The 21,427-nt window shown below is 40.2% G+C and overlaps 1 protein-coding gene across 1 annotated transcript in view; it reads left to right on the top strand.

The window, feature by feature from the left end:
* Positions 1-20,177, top strand: part of HIVEP2 (HIVEP zinc finger 2) — a 154,098-nt gene extending 133,921 nt beyond the window's left edge. Inside the window, exons 6-10 of the mRNA XM_081332983.1 lie at positions 1,529-1,683; positions 9,043-9,218; positions 12,971-13,072; positions 13,826-14,727; positions 17,661-20,177. Coding sequence (XP_081189109.1) covers positions 1,529-1,683; positions 9,043-9,218; positions 12,971-13,072; positions 13,826-14,727; positions 17,661-18,431 — 2,106 coding nt within the window. The 3' untranslated portion in view covers positions 18,432-20,177. The remainder of the gene's footprint in view (positions 1-1,528; positions 1,684-9,042; positions 9,219-12,970; positions 13,073-13,825; positions 14,728-17,660) is intronic.
* Positions 20,178-21,427: the final 1,250 nt, after the last annotated feature.

Raw genomic sequence — 21,427 nt, 5'->3', positions numbered from 1 at the left:
GATAGGGCTCGCAACTTGGGGGTCCTTCTAGATTCACAGCTCTCTTTGGAAGAGCATATTGGAGCTGTGACTAGGGGGGCCTTTGCCCAGGTTCGCCTGGTGCGCCAGTTGCGGCCCTATCTAGACCGGGATGCCTTGCGCACAGTCACTCATGCGCTCGTGACCTCTCGTCTAGACTACTGTAATGCTCTCTACATGGGGCTGCCCTTGAGGTCCACCCGGAGACTCCAGCTGGTGCAGAATGCAGCCGCGCGAGTCGTCTTGGGAGTTTCCCGATACTCCCATGTTACACCTCTGCTCCGCGAGCTGCATTGGCTACCGGTTGCTCTCCGGGTGAGGTTCAAGGTGTTAGTTATGACGTACAAAGCCCTTCATGGCATGGGTCCGGATTACCTACGGCAACACCTGCGACCGGCGTCAACGTCCCTCCGTCCAGTGCGCTCCCACAGAGAGGGCCTCCTCGGACGGCCCCCGACCTTCGCTCCTTCCGGCGCGATCTTAAAACATTCTTTTTCGAACAAGCTGGCCTGGTCTGACGGGATGGGGTTGGGTTTTTTAAAATTAGTTTTGGTTTTTTAATTTTTGTATCTGATTTTTATTGTGTATTGCCCTGTTCCCCGCCCTGAGTCCTTCGGGAGAAGGGCGGTATAGAAATCAAATTATTAAATTAAATTATTAAATTATTAAAATTAAATTAAAATAAAATTACATTAATTACAAACTTAATATGGGAAGGTGAATCTGCATTTTGCTTCCATAGCCGTGGTGTGGCCATCTTAACAATTTACAGGAAGATGAGATCTTGGGGGGGGGGGAGAGGAGAGGAAACAGCATTGAGTTTTATTTGTCTTTGTTTTAAACCTGGTGGCAGTGCTACAGTTTGTGGATACTCGTCCCTGCCTCTACAAAAAAAGTGTGGACTTGAACATCGCCTGGGGTTTTCCAATGCATATAAAGTCTATTCTAGTTGAAAATGAAGTACTTGTTTCTGTCCCAGGAGATTGTGAATTTATTTCTTTATTTAGCAATGAATAAATTCCTAATACATTGGGTTGGGGAGACCCAAGGTAGTTGGTCATAGTTTGTTGCCACATCACTACCTTTTGAACTATAGGCAGAGAAACTAGTGTGTCTTAACCACACCACCCCCTGCTGGGCTGGATGGCTTTGAGGAGACTATGACTTGAAATGCCAGTGGTCATCAATTGACTGATTTTGATCGACTAGTAAGTCTCATTTATCTTTACTTTTTACGTATAACTGGCAACATAATACACTATGTTTTACAATATACTGAGGCATTTTTTTAAAAAATTCTTCTGCCTACCTCTTTTATTACTTGGAAAATCAAAAGACCTAGTTAATTGGCTTCCCGAGTTTTCAATAAGATATAAGACCTAATTGTGACTTAAAGCATTTACGTTAGTGTGGCACAACACTGTTATTCTGTTTATGCATGTAGCGTTTATTCTGAACTTCAAACATTTTCAACAATTAGTGACGTTTTCCCCTGCCTTTCTTTTTACAGATGAAACAGGAGCCATTTTTTGTATTTGGCAGCAAGTTTGAAAAGAAAGTTGTGGGGAATGTTATCAAAGAACGAATTAAAGGAGACAGCCATGCTGATAAAGATATTGTAGCCAAACACACAGAGCCAATGAGAATTAAAATTTTTGAAGGCGGGTAAGAAAAGAAAGATGGAATTGTTGTTTGTTCTGTGTTACTTTTAAAGACAAGAGCTAAAGAATTGTTCTGGGTCTTCGTGCCTTTGTGATGAAATCTCAGGGTATAATCAATTATGCAAATTATACCAGAATTGATTAGGAGTTAAACAAGGCCCCAATTTGAACCTCATGAAAACTCTGTACAGACTATTTTGAAATCATGAACAAAAAAGAACAAGGAATAAATAATCCATGGAACTTCTGCCGTGTCCCATTTTTGGGAAAAAAATACATCTGACATCTACTAAATATCGTATGACCTTACACGCTTCATAAAACCTCACGTATGATGTTGCATTGGAAACCTCTGAAGTATCTTCAGGGTTTGTCTTTGGTACTTATAAAATGGGCCTTCTGAAAGAATGACACGAGAGTTCTCTTGGGATTGTGCAACTAATGATGGAGCTCTTTGCAATATAAAGGGTTTTTACAGCTGTTTTTATAAGGCTATTACTGTTCATTCAGTGGTGATTTCAACAGAATTTGCCCAATCTTCTGAAGATGATCATTGACTTATCACTGAAGAAAGGATACGATAAAGTCCTCTGAACACTACTGATAGGTAATAAGGTCATAATTTAACTTCTTGTGCCAGATGAGTAGAAAGTACAATGGAAAAGAACATGGCCAACTGATCAAACTTCTCCAAAGAAGCCCTGGGCAGGGGAAGGAATAGACTTGAATTAAATCTTTCTTTGGGCCAGTCCTTCAGCTTAGAAAGAAGACAGTGGCAAAATCACTTCTGAAAAATGTGGCCAGGAAACCTGAATGGATTTGTACATGCAGTCACCAGAGCTCAAAACTGATTTGAAGGTCCATGTTAATTCATTTAAATATTAAGAAAGATGGCAAAAAATCAGAATTCGCTAATGTGAATGTTCTCCTTTGCATTAAGAAAAAGATATTGGCACAGAAAGAGTGTGTTGAGAGAGCTTTTCCAAATAATCTTGAGCTGTATAATTTGGGCTGAAATACGGATCTTTTTGTAGGTTGTAGTTATGACCAGTGCTTCGGTACTTCTTTGGAAGCCAATTGAGTTCAGATATTGCATAGATTAAACCACAGGATTTAAAGTTTGAATTTATCACAGTCATCCACAGGATCAGAGGGCTTTTGAAATAATTTAAGCCAATATTTTAATTGAATGAATTGCATGCAAAAGGTTTATTGAAATCAAGGCAGATTTAGGAAGCTCATCAGTTTAATAAGCTTAGTAGATTATCTTCTGGATCCTGTATATCCGTGGTAAAAGTGGAATAAGATAACAGAATACAGCATGTGTAAAACCAGACTAAGGGAGATGGACAATGATAAGGATGTGCAGAGTACCTCTTGAGCTAACAAGAGCTTGCACAGAAAAAGAGGATACTGAGAGTAGTCAAGTTTACACAGCAACCACACAGATACACTGAGGTGTGTAAAAAAGTTTTACTTGTGGAATAATACAGTAGCACAGTCCAAGAAAAAATCAGTCCAGGTCATACACGAGTAAAGAGATGATAGCAAATAACAATAGTCCAAGGATTATCCAATACAGAGTCTTCTTACCAGTCCGTAAGTCAAAACACAGTTCTTCAGGTTTAGCAAACAGTAGCAAACCCACAAACCACAATAATCAGCAAGTAACAGCAAACGTAACAGAGAGAATAACAGAGAGAAAGAAGCTATGTCTCTAGCTCCCTCTTATGGCCGTTGGAAAAACAGCGTTGGCCAATCACACATTTAAAGTGATACAATACAGTTTCTATTACAACAATACAATCATAGTTTATATATATTGCCAACCCAACCAGTTAGGCCATAGTCATATACCTAACAGACAATAATGTGCCATTAATGTGTGCAACAATTACCAACAGACAAGGCGCAAACACCTGTCTGTTCAAAGAACTATATAGCATCAGCGTGACAGCAACATTTAAACTAGATCTTGGTCTTCCAAAAGGCAGATCCTTCACTGTCCTAGATGTCCAGTTTTTGAGACATATATAAAAATAAACCAGACCAAACTAAACTAAGGCATAACATGATAACAGGGGGAAAAAACATTGCATGTGGTCACATTTTAGTAGTGGTAAGGCTAAAAAAAATAGGTAACACCCCACTACAGGGAGATATGATAGAGGAAAGCTTGCCATGTGAGGGGATTGTCTACTTGACAGTGTTTCAAGAGTATGATGAATCAGAGTAGATGGAGCCAATAGAGCTCTTAGCTGAAAGACTTCTTTGGATCATGGCCAGGCATGATCTGTATGCCATTTTCATCACTCTTTGTTAGTAAAACTAAAAGATCTTAAGCTAAAGGGAAACATTAGCATCGTAGAAGAATAGAACAGAAATCCTCTGCTTTGCCAGTCCTGTTCATAATGTGTCCATTCTAAAATTTAGCAGATTCCACAGTATTTTCAATAATGCGATCTTTTCTCTGGTTAACAGGAAATGGAGATGTACAAGATTGTAGTGAAAGTCATTCACATGGCCTCCCCTAATGAGATAACTCTTGGCCATGTAGACATCCTTTTAGAAGTTGGTTGCCTTCAGAGACAGGGGGGAAAAAATCAGTGCAGCTTTTCTAGAGAGGAATAGTGGAAACATCTACTTTTTATCTACCTTTTATCTACCTATTTTTATCTACCTATTGAGTCCTTACCAAGGACCTGGGATAGGGAGATGTGGATGTTTGATGGTATTATATATATCATTGCAGGATGGAAGCAGTTCCTAGTAAGGCCGCCTTTTGCAATTGACTAATGGCAAATTTGTCAATGCCAATGGTGTTCAAGTAGTGCTCCAGTTGTTTTGGGATTGCACCCAAGGCACCTATTACTATTGGTACTACCCTTGCTTGCCTTTGCCACAGTCTTTCTATTTCTGTTTGTAGGTCTTTGTATTTTATTATCTTCTCCCGTTCTTTTTCATCTATTCTGCTGTCTCCAGGCACTGCCACATCCACTATCCAGACTTTTTTGTCTTTCTTATCGATAATTGTTAAGTCCGGGGTGTTATGTTGCAGGTGCTTGTCTGTTTGAATTCTGAAGTCCCAGAGCAGTTTAACTTTATCATTTTCTATGATTTACTCTATTTTATGATCCCACCAGTTACAGGCAAATGATATTTCTTGCAGATCTTCCAATGCACCATTGTTGCTACTTTGTCACGCCACTGCTTGTAGTCAGTCTGTGCGATCTTCTTGCAGCAGCTTACCAGGTGGTCCACTGTTTCTTCAGCTTCTTTGCATAGGCGGCACTTACTGTCTGTTGCTGTCTTCTTAATTTTGACTTTGTATGCATTTGTCCTTAAGCCTTGGTCTTGTGCAACCAGAATTAGTCCCTCGGTCTTTTTCTTCAACTTTCCTACTCTTAGCCATTGCCAGGTCTTGTTATTATCTGCTTGCCCAACTATTTTTTAATGTACTGGCCATGTAGTGCTTTGTGTTCCCATGCCCCTATTCTGTTCTTCATTTGGTCTTTCTTGTAGACCAGTTTGGTCTCTCCAGTAGTCAGTAAGCCTTCCTGATATAGTAATTTCAGTGCATCTTCATCATTGTTCTTCAGATATTCTTCCAAAGCCATTTTTACTTCTTCAACCATCTGATATACTTGCAGCATTACTATTATTGTTGTTGTTGTTGTTGTTGTTTGACTGATGGCTATTATTTAGTATAGGTTGCTCTCATGTACTGATTGAAAATATAATTTTTCCACTATTCATTTAAAAGCAAACTAGGTCAGACTGGTGAGGATACTTTCCCTTCCCTTAAATGTTATCATCTGGTGAAACTTCATAGATGTTCTTTTTCCATGGCTCCCTGATCTTTTAAAACAGCCTCCCCCACCACTGAGATTTGTAGGGATTGGGCGTCCTGTTAACTTTTCAGAGGGTTGTGAAGACCTGGCTCTTCTCCCAGTTATTGGGAAGAGTGGACGTAAGTCCAGCAAATGTAGAGTTAAGACTTTTCCAAAGCCCCTCCTTCTATGAGGCAGATAAAACTAGATGCAGCTCTGAAAATGTCATTTTAACTAAAAAAAGGCTATTTTGCTAGAAATAATTATCCTCAGGTATTTGATAAAGTCATCACAGAATATAAATCCTAAGTTTTAACCTACATTTGTAAAAAATATTCTTAGACCAACAGCTTGTGCTACAGGTTTTCAGGTGTTGAACGATCACCACAGCCAGTCCATCCTTAGTCTCAGAAAATCTTTGGGTGATTTTGAACACATCTCTTTCTCTCACTCTGTTATATCACACACTACTGTTGAGGGACAAAACTGGGAGGATGGAATGCTATGATCACTCCACTGAGTTCCTGAAGGAAAGGCAGAGTATAAATCTAATAAATAAATGAACATCACCAAAGAACTCACTTGAAACCAATGGATCACTAATGGATTTTTCTCATTTTTCAGATTTGCCAATAACTGTTGATTGCATCTATTAGCAATATATAGGAGAGTGATGCTTTGGTGGCTGGAATGCACTACATTAATTATTGGGGTATATGATCCTAAAAAGATGATTGTCTGAAGACAGATCATATCCCTACATCTGTTAAAAGTTGTTGGGGAGAAAAGGCTGGGCTACGCAGATGGCCAGATACCACTACTTAACATCTACTTTTTTTTTTTTAACCTACCAGCGATCATGATTTTTCTGGGGTTTCCAAATTTACAAAATCTTGGCCTGGAAACATCACATAAATTTAGTATCCGCAATAAGTTTAGAGTCGTTTTTGTCTTTTCTTGGCACTAACTTTATCAGTGAGTGATTTAGCATCCTCCTTTTGATAAAAGCCTTAACCTCCCCCCCCCCCCGCATTTGGTTGAGAACAAACGCAACTTGACAGTGGCAGAAAGACGAAATAACCTCCAGCAGCCATTTACAGCTGGGTGTTCATTTTGACTCCAGGGTCTGGCTTTATGCTTAAATGATGGCTGGAAGCAAAGCAGAAGGTTTTGTGGGCAAGTTTAACTATTTTGAGGAAATAAAGGCGTTCTGGTTTTTCCCCCCTGTCTTCCTATCCACCCACCCCACTTCCCGGAAGCTATTGGATTGTCTCTTCTCTTGTTTGATTCTGTTCCTGAAGGGTGCAAGCTTTGTACTGTCTTAGATGGGAATAAAGGTAAAGGTAAAGGTAAAGGTTCCCCCGCACATGCGTGCTAGTCGTTTCCGACTCTAGGGGCCGGTGCTCATCTCCGTTTCAAAGCCAAAGAGCCAGCATTTGTCCTCAGACGTCTCCGTGGTCATGTGGCTGGCATGACTAGACGCCAAAGGCGCACGGAACGCTGTTACCTTCCCACCGTAGTGGTCCCTATTTTTCTACTTGCATTTTTACGTGCTTTCGAACTGCTAGGTTGGCAGAAGCTGGGACGAGTAACAGGCGCTCACTCTGTTACGCGGCACTCGGGATTCGACCCGCCAAACTGCCGACCATCTGGTCGACAAGCTCAGCATCCTAACCCACTGAGCCACCGCGTCCCTCTATAGATGGGAATAAGCGTTACTGAAATCAGCTGAACTCACATCTGCATGGGAATGTATAGGATTGCATTGTGCGGTTGGAAATGTGTACACAATAACTTATGCAAACCTTCTTTAGGCAAAAGTATGCTGCTGCAAATGGTTTTCCAGTATATTGGTCAGCAAGGGAAAACGCCTGGAAGGATAAATTCTTCCATGGCAAAGATGTCTGGAGCTGGCATATAGAGGTGTAATGTGTGCCATTGATGTCCTTACTGGTTTTGGAAACGTCTTTTTATCTACTATGTCTTTATTTACTCTTACCTTTGGCCCAGTCAGAGTTTAGCCTATGATCTTCCAAATCTTTCCCAGAACTGAGTATGAAAAGTTCTCTTTCCCTGATATAAATATGGAGTAAACAAAGAAATCATTGTTTGGATATCTGATTTTGTTAATCTGTAGGAGAACGATCCCTTTGGAAATTGAGAGGGAGAATATGTGTGGTGAGGGGTGTGTGTCTTGTGCTGTGTGAAGAATGTTAAAATAACCGTGGCTGTCTTTCTGATCCGGAAATGCTGGAAGTTTTAAATTCCATTCTTTAATGAGGAGTATGCATTGAAAACTAGGGACGCGGTGGCTCAGTGGGTTAGGACGCTGAGCTTGTCGATCAGAAGGTCGGCAGTTTGGCGGGTCGAATCCTGAGTGCCGCGTAGCAGAGTGAGCGCCTGTTACTCGTCCCAGCTTCTGCCAACCTAGCAGTTCGAAAGCACATAAAAAGGCAAGTAGAAAAATAGGGACCACTACGGTGGGAAGGTAACAGCATTCCATGTGCCTTTGGCGTCTAGTCATGCCGGCCACATGACCACGGAGACGTCCTCGGACAAGCGCTGGCTCTTCGGCTTTGAAACGGAGATGAGCACCGGCCCCTAGAGTCGGAAACGACTAGCATGCACGTGCGGGGGAACCTTTACCTTTACCTTTATGCATTGACAAAGCAAAACAATTTCATTTAGGCAGTTCAGATTGGCACACGTTTGCACATTTTGTGTTTGTAACAGTTCTGGCTCAGCAAGAACAAAGGGTCACTGAGCAAAGGTCTATTTCTGTAAGAAGATGCATACAGTGAACATTTGCCAAATGTGTGGTCATAATCAACATGATATTGACATATGAAAGAATTACCTTGGTTGTGTGTCTCTGTGTGTCTCTCTGTGTGTAGGGAAGATAGCTGTCAATGGACCGCATGATCTGTTTTTTGCAAGGAACAGGGCTGTGTGTTGTATGAAATGCTTCTGAATATAAAAGAGTAGATAACCATGAACACATGCAAAGAAGCAGGTTTGTTCATAGTCCTGCTCTGCAAATGCACAAATGCATGGAAACGATCTAGAATTTCCTGTGGAAAAGTAATTTTATAGTCCCGCAATAGGGCCTAAGCCTAAAAATACTGACAGGGCTGTTAGCTTTTTAAGAAGGCTTAAAAAAAAAGTGGGCAGGGAGAAAATTCATTGTTAACTCCGGACAACTGCCTGGATTAGTTCATGCAGTTTTCTTCACGTTATTTATGGAAGTGGTTTGACATTGTCTTTTTCCTAGGGCTAAGACGGAGTGTCTGGCCCAACGTTGCCTAGTTGGGTTTGAGCCTCAGGAAGAACTAGATCATATAACCACCTCATTTGTAGCCTAATACCTTAACAACTCTTTCTTATTTGACTGTCTTAACTTTTGTAGTAGGTTGTTCTTAGCAATGATTTTCCCTCAAAAAGTAACATTTGTAATACTTCAGCGAAATACAATCTTTGTGAATAAAAATGGCCGGGTTGGTGTTTCCTATTTCATTCTGACTTTCTTTTAACAGATATAAATCAAATGAGGATTACGTGTATGTCAGGGGACGTGGACGTGGAAAGTATATTTGTGAAGAATGTGGAATCCGTTGCAAGAAACCCAGTATGCTGAAAAAGCATATCCGGACTCATACTGATGTACGGCCTTATATATGCAAGCTGTGTAATTTTGCCTTCAAAACAAAAGGTACCTGCTCAGTTTTATTTATTTATTTATTTATCTTGCTGGGATAATGATGAAATGTCCTCCTGGTGCTCTGACTTCTATCCTTCAAAATGTAAGAGAAGTTTTCTTAAACCAAGGGAGCTTTTTACCTATGGAGATCCTTAGTCATCCAGGTCATGGTTGTCCCAAAGGTGATTCAGTGACTCGCTAAAAGAATGCAAATGACCAGCTGTTTGCAAGGAGTATAAATCCTGTCATTCCCCACCATCCAGTCAGAGCTGAAGAAGCTTCTTGGATGAGAAGCGAAACGTCTTCAAAGAAAAACAAGAAAGTCCAGTTACCTCATGAAAAAAGTGCCTTTGGGACAAGGGAGCTTTTATTTCTGAAAACGAGACTTCATGAAGTACACCACTCCTGTTTGAATAAGAGATTCATGGTTTGATGTGTTTGTCAGAGAGAAAGCCACTTTGTGTAACTACATTAAGAAATACGGGCTTAGACCCAGCCTATCAGTCTGCAGAGGAAATGTAGTGGCATAAAATTACCTTGGCAATTATTACTTTTCTGCTGAAAATGCTATGGTGCAAATATCAGTTACATCAAGGGGGTTGTACATTTGCGGCAGCACACTGCAGAAGTGGAACATTAACTCTGCCAAGTGGAGAATTCCTAAGCTGCCTTTTATGATGGGTCAGGTTCACAATTATTAATAATGCACCATTCCACAGGCTCCGGGTGGGCTCCTCCCTCCATGCTGACATGAATTATGGATTGAGATCTACTAGCATAGGTACATAGGTACTCACTGACGCAGGGGAAGAGAAGCAGCTTCCCTTTAGCATCTCTGCAAAACCCTTCCAAGCGGTGACCGCAGTTGCCAGAGCTGTGCCTTTAATCAGTGCCTTCCTTTTTAAAGAAAATAATGCCATTTGCCTAATTTATAATGATAGAGCCATTGGTGATTTACTCCTGTTCCTAATAACAGAGAGGAAATACCTACTCTCTGCATATGTATAGAGGAGGAGAAATCTGCTTAATATTGCACTACTAATATACAATTCGACCTCTCAACAGCATTTGATATTATAAGTCAACTTTACCAGGGTTAGTACACTCCAGATGTGCTGAGATACTGGGGAGTTATAATCCAACACATCTGGAGGTCATCAGGCTGCAAAAGTCTCCCGTAAAACCTGATACTTTCACAGGCTTCAAGGGTTACATTGAGACTAAATAGTGTGAAGAATCAGCAAAATATCTGTAGGGAGGATAACACAATTAACAGAATTATTTATGAACTCATTTTTTTCAAATATATCTGATTGTTAATTATATTTCAATAAGAACTTGCAGCCTGTTGTAAAAGTTAATCTAGTTGCACCTCAAGGACTTGCAAATTTATTCTGGAGTAAGTTTTCATGTACTTGTGTGTAAGGAAGTGGAGCTGAGTTTCTGTAAAATCCTGGTGCTCCACGTTCCCATTGGCCTGACCCATAGTGATTCATAGTTGAACCTACTCTTTGATTATCTCAGTTCTGTGGAATTAATTCTTTGCTTTACTCAGGAGCATAACCTCTTTGATAAGGCCCCCCAAAATCCATTTTTTAAAATAGTCTTTTTGGCTGCTGGATTTGCTTGAGTAATATAGTTATCACCCTTAAACCTCTATAGAACTTGAGGCCAGGTTATTTGAAGGACTGCTTCTGCCTTATTACATCTATCCAGCCCACCAGGATAGGAAGGCAGGGCATGTTATGGATCCCATAGAGCAGACATGTCAAACTCGTGACATCACGTGACGTCACGCAACGTATCGGAGCCTTTTCGCCATTGCCGGCATTGGGGTAGGCGCTGCTTCCGGATGATGTGTCTGGCCCATTGCCGGCAGTTTGACAGCCCTGCCATAGAGTAAGAAGGGCTATCTGGTGGAACCACAAAAAAGGGCCTTCTCAGTGGTTGTCCTTCTTTATGGAACATTATTTTCCTGAGGTAAGGTTGATTCTCACCTGTTGCTCTTCCAAAAGGCCCTAAAAATATGGTTTGGTCAGTAGGCCTGAGGAAAATGAATGGAGATTGAGCCGATCAAGCTGATTTGAATGCATTGTGGCTGCCAGGGGTGGGGGAGGGCTGAAGGGTGATTTTTCTTGAGGATTTTTTATTAGATTTGTATTTTTTTAATGTTGCAAGCTGCCCAGAGTCAGCTATGTTTAAGTTGGGCAAATATATAAATTTGTTTAAAAAATAAATAATAAATAAATCCATCTAGTTTTAATGTGTCTAATCATAAACTCTGAGAGACTTTTGATAAACTTAATAAATAAAATAACCTACAAGGTTACATAATAATACATGCGTTAATCTCAAAGATGCCAAACAATTATTTGTTGACTATAGTATTTGTTGATTTATTATTCAGTTTATATAGCTGGCCATCTCACTTTCCTCATTCTGGGTGGCTTACAGTTAAGTAATTTAGATATTAGAGGCTTGTAAATGGGAATAACACCTTGTGAAGTTTCTGCCAAGTATTCATGTCCTCCTTGTTCCGTGCATTCAAGGCCAGAGGTCAGAGCAGCAGCTGTTCCTTTTTTTTTCTTTATTTGGCTAATTTTTTAATAGTGCAGTCATTTCTTTCTAAAAATGCTCCTACAATACTATCATATCAGTTATAACAGTATGTTGATTCTGGACCGTTTTAGGGAAGGGCAATGCAGGTGTAAACTTCCATTGTAGGAAACTGAAAGGAGTTTGACTTTCCTAGATCCTTTGAAGCCACATTTAATACTTTCCTTCTTCTCCCCTAACCACTGTTGAAATGCAGCTAGTAGAGGAGCAAAAGTGCAAGAGGTTTTCCTTGCCTTGATCAGGAGCTGTGGTGGCAGAGCTCCTTTTTCATCCATTAAAACGGAGCTCCAAAATACCCTATTATTTATTTATTTATTTATTTAATCCCATTTATATCCCGCCCTTCTCCGAAGACTCAGGGCGGCTTACAATCTAAGAAGCACAAATCAATGTGCTTAGCAATAGCCTTCATTCTATGTATATGCCTGCTTATTAGGGCTTTCGCCCCCCCCCCCCCGAAGCGGCATTTTTACAAAGTCAGCTTATTGCCCCCAACAATCTGGGTCCTCATTTTACCTACCTCGGAAGGATGGAAGGCTGAGTCAACCTTGAGCCTGGTGGGACTCGAACCTGTACTAATTGCAGGCAGCTGGTGTTACTTAAGGAGGCATTAGCCCACTGCTCCACCAAGGCTACCTTAGACCAACATATGATAGTCCAAGTGTGCAAACCTGGTTAGTCCTAGATTAAACATTTGTTTTCTCCTCTTTCCAAGGTGGGAGGAAGAATATTTATGTCAGATGGTAGAATTGGACTGACATCTTCAATTTTTTTCTTCTCAGTGACAGCCTTAGTTAGTTTCACATCTCATTCAGACAATTGGAATGCCTATCCTGTTCCAGCATTTGGTGGTGGGTGGCGATGCATTATGAATAATAAAGACAGGGGTATAAAAATAAAAATCAGCTTCAGTAGTCCTGAGATATTACAGCTGGGCTGTTAAGAGAGGAGAAACGAAGAAAACACATGTATTTCTATGAAATAATTCTTGCTGAAATGATATTTATATAAAATGAATATGTTTTTATCTCTCTGTCCAGTTCACTAATTCTATTTCTAGGAAAAGACGGGAAACCTCTCTTCATAAGAGTCAGTGTGAATTCTAAACTGGTGCCGTCTTGTCTGGTTTATCTTTGTGTTTTCCACAGGGAATCTGACAAAGCATATGAAGTCAAAAGCGCACATGAAAAAATGCCTGGAGCTTGGGGTATCAATGACATCAGTGGATGATGCAGAGACTGAAGAAGCAGGTATATGATTGAGTTGCCGGGATCGTTGCAGTGTATAAATGACATTCTGTCACTTAATCGCAAGAGAGGTTGTGTTAAGAATTTTAAGTGTTCCTCTTGCCAACGTTAAAGCACTGGAAATAATGTTGACTTATTGGTTTGAATCTTACAAAACTTAAAGGTTATCTTTATGTCTTCTCACATCTGACTCTATCCCAACACACTCAGGTCTACAACTGGTTCTAACACGCAATATTCTTAGAGGCTGACATATTTCAAAATAGTGTGAATTTTATTGGCACTGCACATTGCTGTTATAGTTTGCCTCACTTTCTTTAGTGGGAGAAGAATATTAACTTAGGCATAACTTAGTGGTATAATACATTTTTACAGACATATTACTGGTTAGCTACACTAGTAGAACTCTGCTTAGATATAACCCCAATCAACTTAATCCCTTGAAGTGGGTATATAGTTGTTAATCAAGTATTTGAGGATCATGTAAATGATCAAATGTCATGAAATTTTGGTTGTACTCTGAATTCAATTTTGCAAAGAGTTTCAGAGAGGCATGGAAATTAAAAAGATTTATGCATTTGATGGTGCAGAAAAACATCCAATATATTTTAGCAATACCCATGTATTACTGAAAAGCATCTGTCTGTATCATATTGTAGTGGGAACTTTAGGCACAATCAATAGCTTTATAGGCAAAAAGATTCTGCAGTTTTGTGCCCCTGCATATGACTTACTCATTTGTTACATTTATTTCAGAAAATATGGAAGATAACCACCAAGAAATTGAGAAGAACAACTTGACTGGCACATCAGCTGACCATCAGTTCTCTGATGCTGAGGAGTCTGATGGGGAAGATGGAGAAGACAATGATGAGGATGATGAAGATGAGGATGATTTTGATGATGCTCTCGGAGACTCCACACCCAAGACGAGATCTCGAAGCACTAGTCCCCAGCCGCCCCGATTTTCCTCATTATCTGTGAACACTGCTACCACATCTTATGGGGTCTCTCCTGAGAGTTCTGTAGGACATTCCTCCTTGATAAGTTATTTGGCCACTTTACCTAGCATTCAAGTTACTCACCTCTTAACAACAAGTGATTCTTGTGGTGATTCACGAATGACAGAATATCAAAGGTTTTTCCAGAATAAAAGTACAGATTCTGAACCTGACAAAGACAGACTTGACATACCTAGCTGCATGGATGATGATTATATGATTTCCTTGGAGTCCAACTCATCTCCTAGAGATCTTTCATCATCCAGCCAACAGTCATCCCCTGGGTATGATTCCTCACCATACAGAGATAACTCACCAAAGAGATATTTAATACCCAAAGGAGATCTGTCACCTAGAAGGCATCTGTCACCAAGAAGAGAGATTTCACCTATCAGACATCTTTCACCAAGAAAGGAGGCTGTTCTAAGAACAGAGTTATCACCACGCAGAGATGCCTCCCCAAGACGTCATCTGTCACCACGGAGGCCAGTTTCTCCTGGAAAGGATGCATCTTCTCGAAGAGAACTGTCTCCACGAAGAGAGAGACGATATATGGCCTCAATTAGAGCAGCATCACCCCGAAGAGGCTTATACCATAACCCATCATTGCCCTTGGGCCAGTATATACAATCTGAGTCACTTCCCCTGGGACATTTGGTAAGTTGAAAGCAATTTGGAAACAGGCCACCTAAAATGATTATCTACAAAATATAACACCCCCCCCCATTTTAACGTTTTTTCTTCTATTATGTCAATTGGATTCTGAGTTAATGGAAACTGGAGTCTCAGGATTGGCTTAATTGCTAGGATATTGGTTTTGGTTGACAGACAAATCCTTGTATCTTGATGTTAATCAGAGAGAGACATACCCATAAACACTTTTTCCCCCCCAGGTTGTTTGTTTTTTATTTGCTCCTTCCCTGTTACTACAGTTTCCTGTCCGATATCCCAGATCCTTCCTTCCTGTAAGGCTTTTTGGAAGCTTTGATGGAAAGGAGAAGAAATCTGTCTTTTCATTCATGTACAGTTGGATCTTTGCTCTGTTTACTTAAATGAAGATTTTTCTTCCTTACATGGATGAAAACTGTAGAATAGAAGTGAGCAACCTGGGACCCCAAATGTGTCCTATAATTCATCTTGCGGAAACCTTTGACAAGAATCGCAGATAGATAGTGAGTATCAGTAGCATTGAGGGGAAACAAGAGCCCCAAGGAACCCCATAAAGCAAGAGAAATAAGCTGGAATCCCACCCTCCAATACCAACTCTAGCAGCTCACAGAGGAGTGAATAGAACTATTTCAATAACATGCTCCTCTCTTCCACCCCCTAAGGCAGTCCAGAAACATAGCATCAAAAAATGCTAAGAGTTTAAGGAGGGCCAGGATAGTTGCACCAACTTGATACTCAAGCCTAAAACCCAACTGAGATGCAATCCATTTTCCTTTTCAACCACCTTCCCTAAAAAGGAAGAAATGTGTACAGCCCATAGATACGGTGATGGTTTCTTGAGAAGGCAGTAGACCATCACTTCCTTAAGAGCAGAATATTTATTTATTCCTGAAAGATGAATTTACCGCTGCTTGGATCCAACCATATGTCTCCCTCCCAGGATGCCTTGACCGGCCAGAAGAGATTTGGATCTAATATAGAGATGGAATACAGATGGAAATAATATCTTTATTTGGCCAGCTGATGACTTAGAAAATAGCGTGTAGGTTTTCAAATGCAAAACTCCTTTACTTCTTAAAGATAATTTTCACATTGTGACAGAGGTAAATCTAGTGGTCTCTGATCTTCACTGTCTTCATTTTTGATTGGGGCAACCTGCTATATATCAGAGATACTTCATTTCATTAATTGTCACTTCTTTGTGACAATTTTCCAAATGTTATAACAACATTGGTTAACTGTCCGGAAATTAGGATATATTAGATAGAAACAGTAAGTTCAAATGCTGATATGAATAATTGTATTACTTTAAAAAAAATCAGCTGGGTTTGGTTTTTTTTGATAAAAATGATCAGATGTATGAATCTCTGCAGTTTCATACAGGTCAGCATGTATTTTTTAGAACAAGCATCTAGTTTTTTTAAAAAAAATATTTATAATTAAACCTAAATTCAAAATTCCCTCCTCCCACAAAAGTAGGCGGAAAATAAATTAAAACGGACAAAAATTCAGAGAATGCATTGCTTGTCATACTTGAGTTGCCAACTCTAGCTGCAAACAATCCTGCAGATTTCTGCCACCTCCCCAAAATGTGTGCTATGATACCCGTAACAAAAGTTTGTGCGTATATACTTGTTCAACGATATTTTCACAAACCCTGCTTCCCACAGAAGCATCGAAAAATTAAGGGGAAAGTAACTAGGATGGAAATGGGGTAAGAGATCAGGTAGAGCAGCATTGGAAAGGGTTGGAGGAACTGGTAAACGGAAGAGGTAAATAGAGGAGAGAGAAAGGAGAGAGAAGCCGTAATTAGACCTAAGAAAAAGGATTAAAATTCAGCAGGTAAAACAGTGGCTGAACCTCAGTGATATCACCTTTGCAGCACTGAGGCCTGTAGATTATTTATTTGGGATATTTATTTAGCAGATCTGGCCCACTCTGTGTTTTTACTGCAGGTAGGGTTTACCCAGGATCTGTAATCTAGCTAAGGTAGAAGGAGTGAACCAGTTACCTTCCAACATCTGGAACACCAAACCTGCTTTCATCAATTGCTCAATGGTGTACAAACTGGCTATTAGATAGTTTCGATTTGTATGCTACTGATTATTTGTATTTTTATTGCTTTTGTAAACTGTCCTTTGGAAAGGGACGATTTATTCATTTATTTACGAATGTCTTTGGGCCACTTAAGTCATTTGACTCTGCAGCTTATAGTAGCAGCATACAGCTAGTCCATTCATTTAATGACCATTCAAAATTACAGTGGCACTGAAAAAAGTGACCCATGATCATTGCAGCATTCCCACAGTCACGTGATCAAACTTTGGGTGCTTGGCAACTGATTGCAGCATTTCAGGATTCCGGGCTTATCATCTGCAATCTTCCTAGAAAGCTTCTGACAAGCATAGTCAATGGGGGGGAAGCCAGATTTGCTTAATGACCACATGATCCACTTAACAACTGCAGTGATTCACTTAACCACCACGGCTAAAAGGTCATAAAATGGGCACATCTCACCTAACAATTGTCTTGCTTAACAATGAAAAATTTGGCCTCAATTGTGGTCTTAAGTCAAGGGCTACCTGTGTGTGATTTTTAATCCTAAGTATAGTTGGTTAGGGTTGTAGGGTTGTCAAAGTGCTGTAGGGCAGAGGTCCCCAATATTTTGGCCACCAGGGACCGGTTCTGTGGAGAGAGGTTTTTCTACGGAGCGGAGGATGCGTAGTTTTGTGTGCTGCCTGCATCTCACGGATGGGGCTTTGCTTGTTTGTGCGGACCGGTTGCTGGCATGCTGCGGACCGGGGATTGGGGACCCCTGCTGTAGGGAATGAGTGTTTTGCTGAGCTATGGACACAAATGGTGTATTTTCCCCTCTCCGAATCCAGAAACTGTTGCTGACCTTTGTTTTTGTCTGTTTGCAGAATTCAAGAGCAGGATTGTTGGAGGCACCGTATTTCAACTTGCCTGGAGAAAAAGGCATTCTGGAGCATCGCATCCCTAACCTGTTTCCTGAGGGCCCTACCGACTATGTCTTTAGTCATCTTCCACTACACTCCCAGCAGCAACTTCGTGCGCCTATCCCAATGATGCCTATCGGGGGCATCCAAATTGTCCATTCGCTACCTGCAGCCCTGTCCGGTTTACACGCTCCATCCCTCTGGTCTCTCTCCAAAGAAAGTTCCGAGGAGAAGCAGTGGGACTCTTGCACTCCTCCCAGGCATCAGGAGAAACGTGCCCGTCCTCCCTCTTTGCGCACGATGGCTCAAAGCAGCGCATCGACTTCCGAGTTACTGTTGATGAAAAAGAGCACTTCGGAGGAAGGTGTCATGGAGGGGGAGCAGGAAGAAAATATACAGACTTGTACAAAAGCCATAGCCTCTCTCCGCATTGCCACAGAGGAAATCCTCCATGGGACGGAGCAAACAGCAAGGGATTCCGATCCCTTTCGGAAACCCTTGGAAAGTGCACATTTTAGCATGGAACACTTTAGTGGCTCTGAGCCAGGCCAGATCTGTGCCTCAGCCACCAACCCTGACTTGCACAGCAGTGAAAAGGACCTTTTTGGTACATCACAGCAGACTGTAGTATCTCATTCCACCTTTTACAGCAAAAGCGGTGTGGAGGTCAGACCGTCGGTCTACCCGAGTAGGAAAGATTCAAGCACACAGGAAAAGGAGAGGGTCGCCCTTTGAAAAGAAAAAAAAAAAGCAAACCACAGTAATCTTCAAGGTGTGAAAACTTTTTGACTCCCCAATGTCCCTTCCCCAGTGATAGAAGGAAGTATTTGAATTTATAGCATGCCGGTTCTAAGTTACAGTAGTTTGCTATTATATATACTTTTGTTGTATCAAAAGAATTGAGTAAAACTACAAGTCATCATGAGCCTGACCAAAATGAAATTTCAAAATTCTTATTGGGTCTGGTACTTTTAACCTGTACAGGTGTTTGTGCCTTTTCTTTACTTTTGCTTATATTCTTATAAGCATTTTTTAGCAGTAATTTGTACATATTTTAGAATTTGTGTATCTGCTTTGTAATAAATGTAATTTCTTTCCCTTTTGGGACACTTTGACCTAAATGATGTAAAGCAAAAAACAAAAAAAGCATCAATATATATGTGAGGTTGCACTAAAATATTTTTATATGATTAAAAACTGAACAGCTTTTATGTACAGCTCTTGATTCTGTAATACTAATATTTATTTACTTTGTTTCATAAATTGTACATTTTTTCTTAATGTTGCGGGTTGCTTTTTCTATGTGAAGCATGGGATTTACTGTTGCATTATTAGAACAAAAATGTATATTGTAAACAAGATATTTAAACTAGAGTATCTTATCTTATTCTGCACTTATGTATTAGTTAAAAAAAATAAGATAAAAGGATGTATCAGTCCATTCTTTACTCTTGTAATTTTTATTTTGTCTCTTGTTTGCTGGATCAACTATAACTTAAAAAGTGCTGATTGTGATTTTAAAGAGATAGTACCGTAAAGCATTAAAGTAAAACCATGTGCTATTGTGAGTTTTTTCAAAGCTTTATAAGACAGTTATAAATATATTAAAATATTTGGTCTTATGTGAACATGTTGCTATATGCTCCTTTAAAAAGAATATGGGAAAACATTCCACCCTGTGTAAATATATGCAACTTCAAAAACTGGTGCAATTTCATATCTATTGTGCGAATGCTTAAAGGGTTCTTCCCATTTCTAGTGAGGGTCAGTGAACAGTGGGATCTTGACTAGAAGAGAAGCAAGATCGGGTGACAGGACATCACATATCAGTATTGAAGTGTCTTTAAAACAAGAGCAAGGAAATCTGGCATCCTTGGCCTTGATTGCAGAGGAATCAAGCTTCTACTCCAGATGAGAAAGCACAGGTTGGTCTGCACAGAGCTTAGATAATCGGCTGGCCGGTCAGCTTGGTAGTCAGTGCTGGGCACTGCATGAAGGAGACAAAGCCATGAAAGCGACAGACGTGGGGGTGGGTGGGTTTCCATACTGGTCGAGAGCAAGGAACTGAGTCATATTGCCAAGTTATCTCACTTTGGAGGGGTAGGTTGGAAAGGGAATGGAGGGAAATAGTTGTTCACAGCTATTTGGGGCAGACATTTTTCCTTGTGGGAAAAAAATGTCTTTCGTATTGACAGATCTATCTAAAAGGAAAGATCAGTAGGCAAAAATCAAGATTTAGGGCATTTATAGCATTCAGTTGTCTTGGGAGAAGTTTGGGAGGAACCATTCCTTAACATGTTTAAAGGTATGAAGGAGGCCCCCAGGTATACACACATCTACCCAAGTCAACGAAAACAAAAGAGCTGGGTTATTTTCTGTGCTATTTAGTGGATTATAATTCTGTGAAAACACATTTGTATATTGAATTGCAATACATTTAAGGAGTGTTGTTTAAAAAGAAATAAATATACAGTTACATTACATATCTATTGTCTAGTTTTCCTGTGGTGGTTTGATTTGCTCCCCAAGTTATCAGCGGAAGCTTTGAGCTGCTGTCCTGGATTTGTCATTTTATTTGCAAGGATGCCACCTGGAACTCAGTAGAATTATCTTCACCTAAGGAACTGGACAGCGTGTTGCCTAGAGGTGATGTTATGTTTTGTGAGCACAAAAAAACATACGTAATATATTTAATTTTGCATATAACAACAAACTGTTGATACTGGCTTTAGGCATTTTTTCAAACTATTACAAAGTTATTCCTGGTATATTTAATATTTATTGCATTTTTTAAAGAAAAAAAATCACCTTAGTTCATTTGTTCAGCTCATCCAACCTTCTGAATACTCTATATGCCACTTGACTGAAATGGCTATTAATAGCCAACAAATCAACATAGTTACAGTAATTAATCCTTACCAGAGTCAGAGAATCAATGGTCCTCCATACTGCTGAATTACAACTTTTCCTAACTCCAATAAAATTGGCCCAATTTAAGGAATGCTTAGAATGAATTTCAGCATTGCAATAGTAAATCATGTATAGAGAAAATTAACAATTCCATGTGGAAAAATCACGGAAAACAAATTTGGATGTCAATATTGCAGTCCTTTTTGCTTCATTGCTGTTTTAGCATATACACAGCCAAAGCAAGCATTAAGAGGTGCAATTCAGAATCATTTGAAATTCCAATACGCATTTCTGTATACAACTGAGCATAAATTTAATCCAACAAGGCACTTGATTCTTTCTAGCATATGTAGGCCAGCAAATTAAGCAGAGACTAATTTCTGTGATAGCAAAGAGACATCACCCTGTCAACAAAAGTGCGTATAGTCAAGGCTATGGTCTTCCCAGTTGCAATGTATGGCAGTGAAAGTTGGACCATAAAAAAGGCTGAGCGCCAAAGAATTGAGGCCTTTGAACTATGGTGCTGGAGAAGACTCCTGCGAGTCCCTTGGACTGCAAGGCGATTAAACCGGTCAGTCCTAGAGGAGATCAACCCTGACTGCTCTTTATAAGGCCAGATCCTGAAGCTGAAACTCAAATACTTTGGCCACCTAATGAGAAGGAAGGACTCACTGGAGAAGAGCCTAATGCTGGGAAAGATTGAGGGTAGAGGACAGGAAGGCCTGGAGGAACGTTGTCCATAGGGTCACGATGGGTCGGACAAGACTTTGCAACTAACAACAAAAGTGATTCTGAAATGCAAACCAGGAACCAGAGACAAT

Source organism: Vipera berus (assembly GCF_964194415.1).
Source record: "Vipera berus genome assembly, chromosome: 1".
NCBI classification, from domain to species: domain Eukaryota; kingdom Metazoa; phylum Chordata; class Lepidosauria; order Squamata; family Viperidae; genus Vipera; species Vipera berus.
Note: the sequence above shows the minus strand (reverse complement) of the source record. Positions and strands in the feature narration are given on the sequence as shown.